Source organism: Centruroides sculpturatus, unplaced genomic scaffold, assembly GCF_000671375.1.
Source record: "Centruroides sculpturatus isolate CEXI.00-Female unplaced genomic scaffold, Cexi_2.0 scaffold1447, whole genome shotgun sequence".
Lineage (NCBI taxonomy): Eukaryota > Metazoa > Arthropoda > Arachnida > Scorpiones > Buthidae > Centruroides > Centruroides sculpturatus.
Window position 1 is genome coordinate 43,505 of NW_019385631.1, and position 18,989 is coordinate 62,493.

Below are 18,989 nucleotides of genomic sequence, written 5' to 3' on the forward strand. Positions count from 1 at the left end.
ATTATGGCTAACTCATCATCAGAAGGAAATGAGTTACTTTTATAGTTAAACCAAATTATTGAACAGCTTTACAGTTTCTCCACCCAAAAATAAGAAACATTTGATTCATCACTTAAGAATATACAAACCATATGAATTTTCTCAAGAAAAGAAACCAGTTGGTTCTTTAAGATTTGTAAGACTTTACAAAGATTTGTAATCTTTATAAAATAGTAAAATAGGCTGATTATGGTTTTCACACAGCATTGTAGGACTCCCATGTATTGTGGTGTGGCAAATGTAAAAAATATTTTGTATGATAAGAAAAAGTAAGACAGAGATACATACATACATACATACATACATGCATACATACATAAAAGAAAGACTTCGGTCATATATGAGGTGTTTAGCTGGTGGAAAAAGGGGTAAGGGAAAGGGGGGGAAGAAGGAGGGAGAGGAGATAGATAATAGAGAAAGGTAAGATCCCTCTGAACAGCATACATATGGTTACAGTACCCTCTATGTTTGATGTTGGCGAGAAGTTTTTAGGCTGCAAGGCCAGAGTCCCCTGAAGGGTCTAAAGGAAAACCTGAGTGTAGCGAACACCAATGATTCAGTGCTGCTATGAATAGCTAAGTGTAGAAGTTAGTGCCAAGTGGCTGTTAGTAGGAAGACTTATAACTACTAATGCTAATGAAACTGAATGTGAGTGCAAATCTTAATACTACTTAACAGCTAGACAGACAGCGTGAAAAAATAAATGAACACAACGACAAACTAGATGAGCCAAATGGACGGACAAAAGACAAACATGCAAGACCCCAAATTTTTTATAAATTTTAATTAATTAATTTATTTATTTTTATTTTTTATTTTTATTTTTTTAAACATTAACTTACTTATTAACTAAACTAACCTACCATAACCTAGGACAAACCTAACCAGAAATCAAGCTGAATCCCTAATCTAACTTACAACTAGGACTAACTTAAACTAACCGAATTTAGACCAAAAAGAAGATGGAAAATAAGAATTAAAATACAAAATTGAAAGCATCTCTATACCAACAGTTGAAACAAAGCAAGGAAAACTAATTGCTATCTGTGCCCCCAGAGAGAGTGCTCCCAAGAGTCCCACTAAGGGATATGAATGCGACTAGATGATGGAACATTGTACGCATGTGTATGAGATGATGTGGGTTGCGAGGCCAGTTGTACCTTTCAATAATAGCAGCTCTCATTAAACTATCCCTAATTTGATTGTATCTATTGCAGCGAAAAACTAAGCGAAGTGGTGTTTGGTTCTCCTGAATACCACAATCACATTGTGGATTGTTTCCAAGTTATATCTATGCAAGTATTGCTTAAAGTTGCCGTGTCCTGTAAGTAGCTGAGTGAGGGTGTAACTAGAGTAAAAGTGGCAAAGAATTGCAGTAATGTCAACCTTGGGGATGAAAGTGTAGGCAAACCTACCAGTGGTGTCATGGTCCCAGCTGTCTTGCCAGAGAATGAAGATTTGCTTCTTGACATGATTGTTGATGTACGAGATAGGAATGTAACTGAAAGTGCTAGTGACTGAAGACTTTGCAGCTTGTTTGGCAAGATGGTCAGCAGTCTCGTTGCTGAGAACCCCACATGACCCAGGACCCATTGGAAAACTATTCTAATTGTATACTGGCACAATGAAGTGACTTTTCTTCAACACTGGGCCAGTATACAATACATAAATACAACACGGTTTCGACAACAACAAACTATTCTAATGTTGTTGTCTAAGTGTCTGAGAATGTGGTGTATGAGATGGACAACTTTTAAGTGGCTATCAGACTTCGCAATCCTGTGTAAAGCTGTCAGAATAAATGCAATAGTGTAAGTAGTGTCTTTTGTCTTTCCTATGCCTAATGTGAATTAAGCTCATATAAATAGCTAAAGTTTCTTCCTGTGCTATTGAGCAGTGTGTACCTAGATGGAAGCAAGTGTGGTAATGCCAAAGGGTCCCCTCTATGCTTCGGCACCACAGGATCAAAGGGTCGACATTGCGTCAGCGAAGACTGCAATAACAAATTTATCAGGACTGACACCACTGTATCTTCTGGATAGACACAGAGACCGTTACGTTCGAATTTACGCATGAGTCTGTGGGCGGTTGGACTCGGGATAAAGACCAATTAGGCTAAAGAAATGTGCTTTACAATTCGATTATAGAAATTAATATCTGTTTATTGATTATATAGGCCTAAACTAGTTACACTTATGCTTTTAGAGAGAGAGTTTACAATTGTTCGAGCGTGGTATTTACCTGAAGACCACTTTCTTGAATTGGGTCCTTTTTTGGTGAAGACATGTTCTTGGTGGATACTTGGACTCATTGGCTATCAGCGGTTAAGCTTCTTATTACTGGCTATTGGAGGATCATCAGCGGTAAATTGTATTCGAGTGTACACACATGACCAACCTTCAAGGACGTGAACTCTTCTGTCGGGCGAACTCTCTATCGTGTCATCGAACCTTCTCCTTTATTTGGGGTCCTCCCCCTTGCAGTTCTTGTCCTTTTTTGGTAAAATTGTTCTTCACGTCCAATGGTGATTTTTCACATTTGATTCCTAGTGACACATTCGATGTGTTACTCTCAAACAGGGAAATAAGTCCGTAAGAAAGGATATAATCATATCCATAGCAATTTTTTTTTTTTTGAACAAAATTTTTGAATAAAATTTTCTTTTCAAGTCTGGCCTCTCACACAAGCATTGTAGAGCTTGTGGCCTAAGTTGAAGTAAACTACAAAAGCGACACCCACATTGTCATCCATCTTGGAACCATCAGTGTAAATCCTAAACATGGATGATCACCTGGATCTTTGAAGTAAATGTTGGGCAAGCTGATGGGAGGAGTGGTAATCGTAAGTTGGGAGGGTATTTTTGTCGATGCTGAATTTTTTGATACCATCGACCAAGGTCAAACTGGGGGAAATCTTATCTACTCTCATCATTTTGTTGACATCTAAGTTGCTATAATCTTGTCAGGGTAAGCTGATGGGATTTTCCTGCCAAATAATGTGTTTAATTTCTAAGTCAATAGGGGTCAACCCTGACATTACCAAAAGAAGTATCAGGTCAGTCCATAAGTTTGTGCGCATTTTTATCTACAAAAAAAGCAACAAAAAATTTTAACTAAATTTTATTTCAATCTATAATGTATTCACCATTATTTTGTACAATTTCTTGCCATCTTGATGGTAGCTTTTTAATCCTGTCTTTGTTAAATGATTTCGGTTTTGAATCAAAATATTCAGAAATAGCCTTTTTTACATTGTTCTCATCCTCAAAAGTTTTTCCTTTTAAAAAATTCTGCAAACTCCGAAAGAGATGATAATCACTGGGAGCAATATCTGGCAAATATGGTGGATGAGGTAAAATTTCCCAGTTGAAGCTTTTGAGTTGAGCAGTTGACGACGTTGTCAGTTAGCTATTGACAGTTCATGTGGTATCCATTTTCCTAGCTTTGAAACTTTTCCGATTTGTTGTAGATGTCTATGAACAGTTCCATGGGATGAATTTAAACGTTCCGCAATTTCATCAACTGTTAAAGATGGTTCTGCTTCAACTAGTGCAGAGAGAGCATCATCATCAAAGTCAACAGGTCTTCCAGTATGAGCCTTATCCTCCACACTAAAATCATTATTTCTAAATCTTTCAAACCACTTCTGCGCAGTCCTTACACTTGTTACAGTTTGATTATGAACAGTATTTAATTTTTTGGTTGCATTTGTAGCATTCTCATCACTTAAAAATAAAAAGTATAAAACGTGTCTCTTATATTCATCTGTTACTTCCATTTTAACGAAAATAAACAACTGAAATGTTCCCAATTCTGAACAGTATTATATGAATGAGATCCAATTTAACACTTCAGTGTAAAAAGTATTACATTACACTGGCATTTTTAACAGCAAAACAAGATTTTTCTCAAGGTCATAAAATACTCACGAACTTATGGACTGACCTGATACTAATGGGTGCAGTCCTATAAGCCTTACAAATGTGGAGAGCTGCAATCCTTTAAAATAGTAAGACAGAGACTTCCTCTGTAAGACAGAGATAGGAAATAAATCACAACCAGAAAAATCATTATTGACTTTCACTGGAATTAATAAGAACAAACTGACTGATAGCAACTGTCATGAGTACACTGTAACACTAACAAAGCAAACCATAGAACAAATGCATATAGCAAGAGGCACTCATCAGGCAACAATATCAAGGTTCCTATGAATCAAGATGGAACACATCTTTGGGATACTTGACATTTTTAAAATTATAATGTTAAAGAGTATAAAGCTTTTGTTATACTCTTGATAGTGTTTATGGCAATAGCTTTATAACAGGTGTGGCCAAACTTTTATCCCTTAGGGGCTACTTTTTTGGTAAAGTTTGGTATAGTCTGTGGGCGACTATGAATATGGGCAAACAATTTTAGGATTTTTATATGCGCATGTGTTAACATTCATTTGTATTGTTCATTGGGATAAATACAAACAGTATCGGTACATTGCACAGACAGTCTATTATTGTAAGAATAAATTATCGAATTAAGATTTCTAAACATTAATTTAAGTGGAAACAAATTGTTCAACTTTAGCTTCTCGGGCTACTTTCAAAACTTTTTTGGTCGAACGGTCGATCGCGGTCTATGTGTTGGCCATCCCTGCTTTATAAAATATCATATGCAGATAAATTAAATTTTATTTATTAAAGGTATTTAATATAAGCCTTGTGCAATATCTATGTTAATAAAGAAGTTTTTTACTTTTTATGCTGTTAGCATTTTTATTCAAAAATCAGCATTTTTCTACCAACATCCCTTTGTTTCCCATTCTAAAAGTTGGCAAGTATGGATTATGTGAATGCAGATTAAACTAAAATTAAAAGTTTAAACTTAATTTGTTTACATAAACTAATTATATAAAATTATTTTAAAATTCGTTTAATTGCATTTACAAAAATATTTATAGGTTCATCGGGGGAATACTTAGAATTGATTAGTTCAAAACATACATCTGACATGATCACAATTTTATATCGCAAGGTAAGTTGTAATAAACATATTTTTGATATTTATTTAAATTGATTTTTGTTTTTTAATTTTTGCAATATATTTGTATTTTAGGTACTTGCTAACTGCCCTGAATTTAAAAGTCATTTCCATCAAGTTGAACATTCTTTAGTAATTGACATTACAACATTATACATAAATTTTCATCGTGAAGCATTTGTAACATTGGGAAAATTCTTACAATATGCACTCACAAAGTTAGTTTTAAAGTATTTTTTAACAATGTTATTTTATTTAATTATTTTACAAATACATTTATAAGTAATAAATTGTCTTCCAGTTGATCAACATATTTTAAAATTATATTAATTTAATAATTTATTTATCAAATTAAATTATTTAATGAAAATTATAAGTTTTAATATTTTAATTTTTGTAAATGAAAATAATTTCTTTTATGTATTATATTTTACTAAAATCAAAAATAAGATAGTTTTTTTTATATTTAATTTATTCTTTAACTATCAGAACTGAAGAAATTAGAAAATATAACAGTATATTTAATATGTTCATATTTTGTGTTTTTCATAAGTAAAGATTTATTTAAATTATTTAATCTTTTTACTGTATTGTTTTTCCTGGTATTACTATATGAATGAATAAATAAAGGTCTGTAATAAAACTTTTATATCATAATTAGAAACCAGATCTTATATTTTTAGTAATTTTCAATTATTTATAAAGAATTTACTGTTTAAATCAGATTTTGTAACATCCAAAATACTTTATTATTTTATTACCTTTATAAAAATATTGATTTTTATTGTTCTATAAATATAATGTATTTTTCACTGATTCTACATTGCTACATTATTNAAATATAAATATTAAAAAATTTGAGTCTGAAATAATCTATATTTGAAAATATATATAATTTCAAATATATTTTATAACAATTTCAAATCTTTTTTATAACAAGATTTATGAAAAAATGTAAATGTTCTGTAATTGTGCTAATAATTTTAAATATGTGATAAATTATGAAAAATGAATATTCCAGTTGCATGTATGAAATATCTAGATTGAAACATTTAAAATTTATTTAATAATTTATATGGCATTTTAATTCTCTAATTTATTTTTATTTGATGATATTTCTATGAGATATACCAATTATTTGTAAAAATTTATTTTTATATACAAATTACATTCATTACATTCTATACTTTTAAAGATAGAATCCTGATCATTTAACTGGTTTATTTTTATACATATAGTTGTTTATTTATCTATGTTTGCACAGTTAATAATTTATTTTATCGAGGGGCGCTTTCAGGCATTCAATGGTGTTGGCGTGAATTTTGAGTGAGTTTATTTTGAGAAAGAAGAAGGACTATTTAAAGATGATTTTGTGGCAGTCTCAGGCATATTTATTGATAATTACATGGATTTTACTTATTATGGCTGGAATTGAACAAAACCCAGGTCCTTTATCTCATTCTCTGTCGAAGAGAGAACTGCCTCCATCGACCAGAAGTAGAAATGCCATTAGGTGTCTAAATTGGCCAATGTGGAAACAATGTTTCATAAACAACCTATGACTTCTAAGGATATGGGGAGGAGTGAAAAAGTATATGAAGAAGAGAGAGAAAATAATTTTGAATCTATGTTAGTAGACTGTTTTGAGTTGATGGAGAAGGACAATAGCCCGACTGCAGCTAGCTTATGACAGTTGTCAAAACTAATTCAGGCCTCACACAGTTCTATAACTGAACAAATTTTGGAAGTGAAAACAGAAATTAGTTTGATACATCAGGATATTAAGGATTTTAAGACCAAGCTTGGTTCATTGGAACAGAAGGTCAACAATTTAGAAACAGTATTACCTGATTTATACAGGAAATTGGAAGCTCAATAGTATATGGCAAATAATATTTTAAATATAACCAACCAATTTAATCTGATGTTATTTGGCTATCCAATAAATGATAATATGAATATTAAAGAAAGTCTAATAAATTTCTTTAGGGAGATACTGAAATTGACAGAATTTAAAATGGAAGAAATTACAGGTTTTTATATTATAAGAAAAGCAGAACCCATGATCCTAAAAATTACTTTAAGTACTGTTTAAAGGAAAAATCAAATATTATCAGTCTTTTACAAGTACAAAAAAAGTATCCCGTGATAATATTTATAGCAATTTGCAACTATTTCCTGATCTCACTCAAGAGACTAGGAATCGTAGAGCTAAAATTCTTTCATTTTATGTAGAAGCAAAGAAAAAAGGTATGCAAATTATATTAAGAAATTATTATGTCATTTATAAGAATAAGAAAATTACTTATAGTTTTATAAAGAATTGCTTGGTCGATACTAGATCTTTTTTAGATGTAGAAATCAATTGACTAATTTATTTAGTACTGTGAATACCAATGTTAACAACAATTGTAGCAATAATTTTGAAGAATTAAATTCATCATTACACAAAGATTCTGAGATCAAGGTTATTAAATGGAATACCCAAGGTGTTAGAAATAAATTTTTTTCTATTTATTTCATAAAACTATTAGAGATGTATGAAATTATAGGACTGGAAGAGACTTGGATTACTAAACTAACTGTAAAGAAGATAGATCTCCTGTAAGCATTATTTAATTATATTTTGGTTCCAGCAAAAAAATAACTGGGAGTTGGTAGGCAGAAGGGAGGAATTATGCTATTAATAAAAAAATCCTTGGGAAATTTGGTTTATTCCTTTTGGAGTACTTACCTAACATTTGTAACGGTTAAATTAGAAAATCATAAATTTAATAGGTTCTCCAATGGATATTTGGCAATAATTACTAATTATACTCCTCCCTACAAAATGCTTCAAAGCCCATTTCAAGAAATCGAGAAAATCTTTTTGAACTGGTCACATTTCACCGCGTTGTGATTAATTCTTGGAGATTTCAATGCCAGAATTGAAAATGAATGTGATTCTAATTATAATGGGAATAATCAGGTGGTTTATAATTTAAGAAGTCACGATACAGGAATCAACAAGAAAGGAAATTTACTAATTAAATTTGCTAAAATTTATGATTTTTTTATTTTGAATGGCCATATTGTAGCAGACTATCCTGGTAGGCATACCTTTATTTTGACAAGAGGTGCATTGGTGATCGACTATATATTATGTTCTGAATTCATTTTGGACCATTGTGTTGAATTGAAGGTATTTGATAATGATTTATCAGATCACTTTCCAACACAGTTAACTATCAGATCAAATACAAATTTACCTATTTCTAATGAGAAGATAAGTAAAGGAGTCAATTTACAAACAAAGAAATATAAATATTAAAAAATTTGAGTCTGAAATAGGTGATAGAATGAAACTAGTTCCAGTGAATTTTATAATAAATTAAGAAAAATTTTTAATGGCTATATTATTGAATTAAGCCTTCACAGAATTAAATACTTAAACAAAATGACATCTAAGTTTAAACAGGAATGGTTTGATTTGGATTGTTATAGAGGCAAAAGACTCAAAAAATATACTCTGGCATCATTTCATAAAAATAGATCAAGAGAACTATTAATTGAATATAGTGGTTCAAAAAAAATATATAATAATCTTATAAAGGCAAAGAAAAAAAACTATTTTAACTTGTTGAACAAAAAACTATTAATGGACAAGAATAACACTTTCTTATGGTGAAAAAATATTGTCCGAGGTCCAGGATGGAAAACCAGGATAATATTGACTTTATCAAATGGTTTGATTTTTTCAAGGAGAGGAAATCGGATATATACAAATTAGTTCATCGGAAATAGATGTAATTGTAATGTATGGTGAGTAGATGGTGATGAATCTGCCAATACAGGCCTCTGAAATAGCAAATATTATTAATAAACTAAGTGAATCCACGAAGTGGAATTCTAGTAGAAAATCAGACAGTCCATTCAATTCAATATGCATATGATGTGGTGTTAATTTCGACTACTAAAATTGGTCTACAAAGAAAACTAAATCAAATGCAGAAATATTTCTCTCAGTTGGGAATGAATATTAACCCAAATAAAATTCATATTCTTACGTTTCAAAGAGGAGGAAGAATGGGTAAACAGGATCATGATTTTTACTTTCTAAATGACAAATTGAAAGTAGTTGAAGAAATTTCATACTTAATGTTGAATTAAAATGAATTCCTATCTTTTGGAAAACATGTCCAATAAGTTCAAAATAAAGCAAATAGAATAATAAATAATTTAATATATCTACTAGTTAAAATGAAAATTAATTCTATACAAAAACAACTTCAGCTCTTTTTATCAATAGTCATAAATTCGATATGTTATGCTCTCCCAATGTGGGGTATGGATTGGTTATCTTACTTTGAGAAAATCCAATTATTATACATAAGAAAAATTTATTGTCTGGACAGGACTGTACCTGGTTACGCAATTCATCATGATACTAATAGGTTACAATTGGAGCCTTATACGGTAATAAGGATTATGAGGTTTTATAAAAGAATGGCCAACAGTGAGAATATACTGATAAATACTGTATTGAAAGTACTTAAAAGATTAGCAGAGGTTAAAAGGAATTACACAAATAATTGTTATAATAAATTTAGTCTTATGTTGGCCAGATATGGGATATCATATGTTATTTAACAATACAGAAGCCGATTGGAACTTCAGATTTACTATCTTAGTGGAAAATATGTTTAACTCAATCAACCAAGAAATGGAAAAATTACAGAACTCAAAATTTCATTCATGGTATATTAACAATTTAAGTTTTCCTCCTTCAAACAATTATATTAATTTTCAAATCCCATTTAAGATGAAAAGATTTTATATGCAGCTTAGATTGAACTAGTAGTCAACACGAATTATCTAAATGTTAAGAATAGTCAATGCAGAATGTGACAAGATCAATTTTCTATCTACCAGTTAATTTGTATATGTAATGGATGTATATATTTTAGAGATCAATTTGGTATTTTTACTTTGACTGTGTGCAAATCAATAGAAGAATTCTACCATAAACTATTTCAAATGGGTCCAACTATGATAACTAGAGTATAAAATTTTTTCAACAGATATACAGTAGAGCATTGATTATCCAACTCCCGATTAACCGTCACCTTGGTTAACCGACCACGTTCTAGTCGGCAAATTCAAATGTCCGCTAGTGATGTGGCGCTACAATATTTGGCTATGTCTTGGATACTTTAATATTATTTTTACATGTTTTAGCTGGCAACATTGGATTGACCATGAAAGGGAGTCAGTATTTAAATGAGGCTTAATTTTCTAATTTTTAACGATACAATAGCAACGATTATTATTTTTTAAAAAATTTGATAGGCTTAACATGGAGGAAAATTCAATGCGAAGTAGGTTAATAGCGATATACTAATATACTAATTACATGGGATATAATAATATACTACACTAATAATGGATTTTTTCAATTATCCAACCAACCCCAGTCCCCAATTGAATCAGATAATCGATGCTCTACTGTATTAAATTGTCAGAGGACCACAACGGTAATATAGAAAATGAGCCTCAAGTCTGAATTTATTGATTTAACACTGTGTATTCAAGACAAAAAATTTTCGAACATTATAGCAATTATATTTTATTTTAGTTCAACTTTTGTTTGTAGTGTTTTAATTTATTGTATCCTCTTGTAGCTTGATAAATTCCATAATACATTAATAAATTTGAATTTGAATAATTTATTTTATCAGTTTATGAGGAAAATATTTAGATAAGTTGTGAAGCTGAAGTTTCTTTCATATGTAAAGTGAATGGCCATTATTTGAGATTATTTGAATAATAACAATCAGTTTTTGAATGCTATTATTCAGATAATTTCTTGAAAAGAATGCATACATTTTTTATGAAATAAGTTAACCTAATTTTTATTGTTGTGAAGTAAATTTTAACATATAGCTACAATCTTTCATTATAAAGACTACATTTTCAGTAATTTATTCTCTAATATCTGAATCTGAACTAAAATTCAGAGAGAATTTGTTTTTTAACTGAGAACAGAAACTACAAATGTAATTCATAAGTCAGAAGCTAATAAAAATTGACAGTTCTTTAAAATGTCATTACACAAGATGTCACAAACATGAGAGTGACAAACTTTGGATGAGAATGACAAATGTAACAAATATTTATTGTTGATAAACCCATGTTTGCAAATGAGTTGTTTTGGCACTAGAATGATTTTTACAGCAGTTGTTTGAAGTATAGCCATTTACAACAATAACAAAATGGTTGTATTTACTGTCTTTGAATGTTCTCCTGGTTGTTAAAACTTATTAGAAGTCAAATAAAGCAAGTTATCCAAATATATATTCATTCATTAGGGAAGGCTAATTTAACCCTAAGCATAGAAGAAGCAGTTGAAGAAATCACAAGGCTGATTGGTGTGGTCTTTCACTATCTTTGTGGAAGATGAAAACTTTCAGATGACAAAGAAGAAAAGGCCTTGCAATTTGGAGCAAAGAAATGCAATATCAATTGTGACAGTTACTTTTGCTGCAGTACAAGATATTATACTATACATAAGTACTTCTTCAGAAATAAGCCACCAATATTGAAAAAAATACTGAACAATGTAAATAGTGTCCTTGATTTCTCAATCATTTATGAAACAACATTATGTAGAATTCTGAAAGAAATCTGCATTGTTTATGTGAGATCCCAGGCTATTGTTTTTAAAACTTTAATATTTTAAGTAAATAACATGTTAAATAAAGCTTAGAAAAAGCATAAATTTTGGAAAATTGATGAAGTTAACAAGATTCTGTCATTGATAACTCTTCCTATCCAAATGACACCTCTTCCTGAGACAATGACTTATCCAGGGAAGTAAGGAAAGAAAGTCAAGGATTGGATACTGCAGTACGACTTTACCATTTTTGGAAACAACTTGGGAGGAAGATGAAAGGTATAAAAGCACAAGATTGACAGAAAGGTGCCATTGCCACTAGACCATCCAATAAGGAGGTTGCCAGCCACCAGAGGAAGGGCACCTTCTCTTGAATCCTCCCAAGTTCACAGTTGGTGTCAGACCTGACCTGAAGGGGTGCTAGACATTTTATGTTTACAATCATTGCAAGAAAAAGTCCAATAAACATGAAATTATAGCAATAAACACCAACTGTACCAGAAAACTGGAACTGTACATGTAAATAAGAAATTACACCTCAATGCAAAATTTTCAGCACAGAAATTCAATATTCTAATGTTTTTGGCCACTATTTTATTGGCCCTCATCATGAAATTATAGCATGGAGGCAGAGTTATCTCAGATAAATTTGACAGTATTGTTCAGAAGGAAGAAAGATATTTTCAAGTTAGCTAGTATATGGATAAATACTAGCCACACAGTGTCCAGGTGTGGATGAGATAAAACTATGAAGTCTTACCAATTAGTCATTACCAATGCCAGCAACTCCTACTGCATCTACTGGACACGCACCCACCAGGGCACGCCTGGTAATGAGTGAGCCGATGCCCTGGCAAAGTCCACTGGAGAGGATTGTAACCTTTCATCTGCATACAACAAACTGACCATGAAAACTGTTAAAATCATCCTCTGGAAAGACCTTCTTGCTTCTTGGCAACAGGAATGGGATGAACAGAGCCACCCTATTACTTATAGCCTCATCCCTAATATTGAGAACTTTATCACCAGTAAGTGGTATAGTCCGAACCATCATATGAGTCAATTCCTCACAAACCGCAGTAGGTTCCATTCCTACTTGGCAAGGTTTCTCAATGCTCCCAGTCCCAACTGCTCTTTGTGTGGCATAGGGGACAGTTGTTTGCACTACATCTTTGACTGCCCTATGTTGGATTCGGAAAGGCACCATTTAAAGATCACTATCGAAGCACACGGGGTCAAATGGCCAAACAACTGTAATAGCATTTTCGACAACACGGATACCTATGACGCATTCATGACCCTCATTGACAAGTACTTTAAATGTTCAACTGTCACTGCTTACAACTAATTCTTTTCAAAACTCATGTGTTGATATTCTTGCCTCCTTGAGGACTTATCCCAACTTGTACTTGTATACGTGCTTGCATTTGGACATGCATTTGTGCCCTGAATATTATATCTTCTATTGATTATATCATTTCTATTATTATCATGTACATAACTACAACCTGTCTGTGTACTGTATTTGTACCTATACATGTATTTGCACTTGTATTGCATTAAATACTTGTATTTTTATCTCTATTACACATTTGATATGTGATACCATTCTCATTGCTATTATGTATAAATTTATAATCATTTACTATATAGCACATCATCATATGTTGTCATTACTCCTATTCTGATTATGCAAATATCTTGCAACCTTGTTGGGAATTGTATTATATTTGTATTTGTACCTACATCTGTACTCACATTCTTTATGTTTTATCACCCTATTGTAATTATGTATTAATCCTGTGACTTGTGTAATCAATCTTACTTTACTCCATCTAACATTCCTCATTTGTTAAACTGTATCTTTATGTAACAATAATTAGTGTTGTAACTGGGTTATACCTATGTGGCACTCAGATACACTATGCTTAGTGTGTTGAAATAAAATATATGTCTATGTCTATGTACGTAGATTAGGATATGAGTGATATCTATTTAAAAAAATTTTTTTTAAGTTGCTGCCAAAACTTTCATTATCAAATGTGATTGTAATGCACAATGCCTTGTACCATAGTGTAAGGTCAGAAAATATCTCTACAGGTTTATGGAAGAAAGATGGTGTGGTTGACCCACGTGATAGTACAATAAACAGTGAGAGTAAGTACAATGATAATAAACAAAATTTATTATTTGATCCATGTGGTGGTTTTCTTTACACAGGATTCTAACTTGGATCTCGACTATAACATACACATTTGTATATGAAGTGTTAACAAACAAAAGGGTGCACACTTCGCGACAATAAGTGTTACAGTCGGACTTTCCTGAATCTTTATAACTAAACTTAAAACTAATGTACATACTAAAAAAGAAAAAGAAGAAAGATATAAAATAGGTGTTTGGAAGGTGATGATGAAAATATTTATGGTACCAGGGGTTTTTTTCGTGAAAATCTTCAATCTTTCAGGTGGAGGGATCACTCTCAGTTTGTTTTCCACTACTCTTCTTTGTTTCAAAGTTTATATCTCCAAAATCATTCACTTAATTCTCAATTACTATGTTGAAACTATGGTTTGTTCCTATTACTGCTGACAATTCCTGTCTTCCTTTCGTCCCACTAGACAACGCTTCGGACCTTGCTCTTTGTATGTCTGTCCTCTACGAACGCTCCACCAATAATGTCCACCTACTTCCCAACTCGCCTCAGGGCTTTTCTCTTTCTATTGTCTCCTCAGTGTAGTTCCCCAAACTGCGTCCCCACCCACAGGAAGGAAAGACCATCAGAAAGTCGAGAAGAGAGATACAGAACAAAAGACTAGATACAGAACAAAAGACTAAGAAACTTAATATTATGCTTAACACTAAAACATATACAAAATATGGCATATCACCACAATGGCATTAGAAAAGGGCTCACAGAGAAGGACATATGTTGGCAGCCGACAACTGAAGCCTGAACTAATGCTTTTAGTACAAAGAAAGAAGCACAGATACATTTGCTATTAAATAGATTTTGTATCTGCTGCTGCAGCCCATGAAGTACTGTACTTTGATTTTCACCATATCATATCAAACTAAACCCACTGAGTTGGCTTGGAGTCATGTAAAAGGATATGTGGCATGGGATAATACTATTTAAACTGTCCAATGTGAAAAAATTATTCAAAGAGAAAGAAAGTGAAATTACTTTCAAGAGGTGAAAATCTTTTGTCCAACATGTCATCAAGGAGATGCAATTTTGAGAACTGGATGTTCTTCAAGAAAGCAATGATTCTTCCTCTCTAATAGTTTGTTTGGAGTCAGATTCTGACATGTAGTGAGTGGTATTTACCTACTATCAGACAATGAGTAACCATCTTTAAAGGCCTTTTTCAAACCCAATAATTTCTGGTTTAAAGTGTACAAATCACAATTATAACAACATAAAATCCTTACAAATGAAATTAAACAATAAATAACAAAAACACTCAGATAAAAAGTAACAGCTTTGGATAATTAGCTCTGCCATGCTAGTTTGCTATACAGAAATAAAAATATTTGAACAGGAATCAGCTGATTTTGTAGTGGAAGGGTACACTTGCAAGAAACATGGCTTTGTTCTTTATGCTGGGAGTATAATGCCAAACAGCTTATTTACAAACATAAGTTTATTGACAATAACAACTTGTTATGGGATCTTTTATAACCACCCAAAGTTTATTGGTCTCATTTTGGAGCATCCTGTAGATAATTAAATATTAATTTTAATAAAAATAGTACATTTGAAATTTTATTTTAAACTTTGTTTTTTTTGTCTTATTTTTTTTTCTAACCAAATTTGAAACTTCAACCAAACAGTTTTTTTTAATTATATTTTTACACTGTATATTATAAAGAATGCACTATTAATTTGTTTAATTTTATTCAACAGAAATATAAAATTAAAATATTAATAAAATTATTTAACTTCATAACTGATTAGAATTCTGCAATAGTATTTGTTTANAGCACTCGCCCTTAAGTAATGATGATGGGTTAATGAATAATTTTAGTCTATCTTTATTTTTTGAGTAAAATATTCTCAATTTCTTAATATATTTTTTAAATAAAATTTTTCTCTGAATATCTAGGATAATGCCAAAAGATTCTGCACTGAAAACACTTTTACCAGAAATTCCATCACCTAATATTCTGATGCTGAATGAAGAAAATGATCCTCCAGTTCCTTCTGGTGCTACAAAATTTAGTATTTCAGCAAGGGTTGATACTATACAGATAAAGCTATGTGATACAGATATGGAATTGGCTGATTTGAAAATTGCAGGTAAAATATATTTATGATATTGAAATTGATGATAATTAATCTGCAATCATAGCAGTTTTTCCTAACATGATTGCAAGAATAAGGTGGTGATTTTCCATTGATTTTTCTTGTGTAATTATGCTGTACATAATTGTTGTTCCTCAAATTTGTCAATTGTCAATTGAAAAATCCTGTAATGTGTATTATCTGCATGTGCCAAATTTCAACATCATACATTGTTTTGTTTACAGAAAGTGTCTTTGACCCTTTTCATTCATAGCAAGCCTTTCAAACTTTGTAATAGTGTAGGCTAATGTGAAATGAGTTCAGCTGGAGGTGAGCGAAGAGGCCATGCTGTAGGAAAATAACAGCTGATTACCTGTGCATATGTGAAATGTCTTAGTATGATTTTGTGATTAAAGCACATTGTTCAAAATGAAGGAGGACATATCGAGCAGTTTTAGCGTTACATATTCAGCATTTATATGTGCACACATATGCAATATTTCTGTGTGCTCCAATGCCACCTATTGACAGATTTTTGTACTATTTTTTTATTTAAGAAATGTTAAGTGCATCATTTGAATTATCTGTAGTCCAAATTTTGTCTCATTTCAAGCAGAGCACTCTGAAGTGGAAAACTTATTATCAGCTTCAAAAATATTTACTATTTTACTGTTTCTTCAGTTTTGTCTGAGTGAATGGCTTCAAAAAAATGATGACATTGAATGAGATACATCTGTTGATTGACTTGAATGCAAATCATATCAGAACAAGAAACATTCCAGAATACTTATGGGCATTCAAAGAAAACTGTTATCAGAAAAGCTGGCTCACTGTAAAACATGTATGCACTGACCAGTACCTGGAAAAGTTAACATAATCATTGATGTGCAGTCTGGGACCATGCTTATCATAGAGGAAAAAAAATCTAATCTTTTCTGAAACACTAAATCTACAGAATGTCATAGGTATGGACATGACTTGAAGCTATTGAGGTGTTGGGCCTTATCCACATACTGAGAAAAAAAGAAAACAGGATTGTAAAACTGAATGATCCAGGCCAGCACATATTCTAACATGCAACTGAACACAAAATAGGTAATGAAATTTTGAATTGTGCAGTGGGAATCCTATATTTGTGCAGTAATTAACTGCCCAATTCTGTGTTTTATAAGTATTTTTTTCTTCTAGTTATGTTAAAGTTAAAATATTTACCTAAATTCCAAAGTGTACAGTAAAACTTATCCAAAATGGAAACTAAATAAAAAGGAAACCAGCTTAAATGGAAAAAATTCTATAGAATGGAGTGATTTTCCATATTGAAAAAGGAACCTGTTTAAAATGAAAACCCACCAAACCAGAAAAATTATTTGGTATCATGCAATTCTGATTTACACTGGCTTTACTGTATATTTTATTTGGCCCATGAAAAAAGAGCTATGGAAGAAATGTTGGTTGCATTTATTATTTGAATTCAATATGTACTGTACAGTAGATATTTTTTATGCAGCTGCAACATCAATATTATAATTTAACTATAATCCAAAACCACAGCACACTTATTGTATAATAAATTATATCACATACAGACACAGTGCGTATCGTGCATGTCTAATGATTACGATTGAACAGTGATTGAAATTAATAAATAATTATATAGATATAAGATTTTTGTTATTGTTCTTATTTTCCATTTGTGTCTTTTAAAACAGCTTATTAATACTAGGATTTATTGGCTTGGCCAAAACAAAATTGATATTTGTGCAGTAGGAAAAAAACCTTAGAATAAGGCCTATCCTAGGGACCACATGTCGGTACCTAATGGTTAAGATTAGCTTTTAAACTGATAACTGTTGGCTAACAACTGCAATTTTTCTGTTTCTATGCAATTATATTTCATTATAAGGATGATCAAGTAACCAATATGTTGTTAAAAAATGCAGCAGCAAGTTTTTAACTTTTCCAGCCTGTTGTGAGATTTTATTAAAAATATAACTTTTATTATTATTTATCTGTATACTAACTAAAAGTTGAAGATTATTTTGTTGTAATTAAATACAGAAAAAATGGCACAATATACCACCATGTTTTTAAGAATCCTTTACCCCAAACAAGAATAGAAACAAAATGAAACAAATTTGATTAAAATTAGACAATGGATTATGAGTTATCAGTGTTATCTGCTCATCAGCAGAAAACACTGATAACTCAGATAACAGAAAACATCATTCTGTACATTGTCACTTTTTAAAGTTACCAATTACCATCTTCGAACTATACTTGAATTGCCCAACAGATTAATTTTGATGCAATATGTAAATTATTCTTCCATCTCTTTATCTTCTGAGTACTAGACAGGTTATGGGTAGAGTATACAGTATATAACTATAAATTTCATTATATGTTAGATAATATGAGTTTTAATTATTTAAAATTTGTTACTTATGTATATAAAATAGAATAGCTGTCAATCTGTCCTCTATACACTTCTGAAACCTTTGATCATATGCATCCGTATTTTACCGACCTTTCTCAGGAAAGTATACCGTATTCTTGCGGATTGTCCGGCATGCTGGTCTATCCAGGGAGACCATGAAATGAGATATTTCAGTACGGTAAAAAATGGTTGCCACCTTAGCAATGACAATTATATTTGATTCTGATATCTTGTTGAAGGGGATATACTTGGGTAGAAAGGTAGATGAGAGTTTGGCCACAAAACTTCCAAGAAGCCTGAGTTACAAGTGTTTTAAAATGAAAGATGAGCACAGCACTCGCCCTTAAGTAATGATGATGGGTTAATGAATAATCAAAAATGTTAATATATTAGGGCATTAATTATTATATTAACTATTATCAAAAATAAAAACACTGTTTTTTTTTTTAAAGTTTATGTATATATGTATGTATATATATATATATATATATATTTTATGTTAAAATATAAATTAAAAATTATTAAATTGATTTTTAATTTTTA

General features: G+C 31.2%; 1 protein-coding gene across 1 annotated transcript in view; it reads left to right on the forward strand.

Moving 5' to 3' along the window:
• The window catches only part of LOC111640746 (vacuolar protein sorting-associated protein 13A-like), a 188,095-nt gene that overhangs the window by 43,466 nt on the left and 125,640 nt on the right, over window positions 1-18,989 (forward strand). Inside the window, exons 14-16 of the mRNA XM_023386792.1 lie at window positions 4,993-5,066; window positions 5,148-5,290; window positions 15,834-16,027. Coding sequence (XP_023242560.1) covers window positions 4,993-5,066; window positions 5,148-5,290; window positions 15,834-16,027 — 411 coding nt within the window. The remainder of the gene's footprint in view (window positions 1-4,992; window positions 5,067-5,147; window positions 5,291-15,833; window positions 16,028-18,989) is intronic.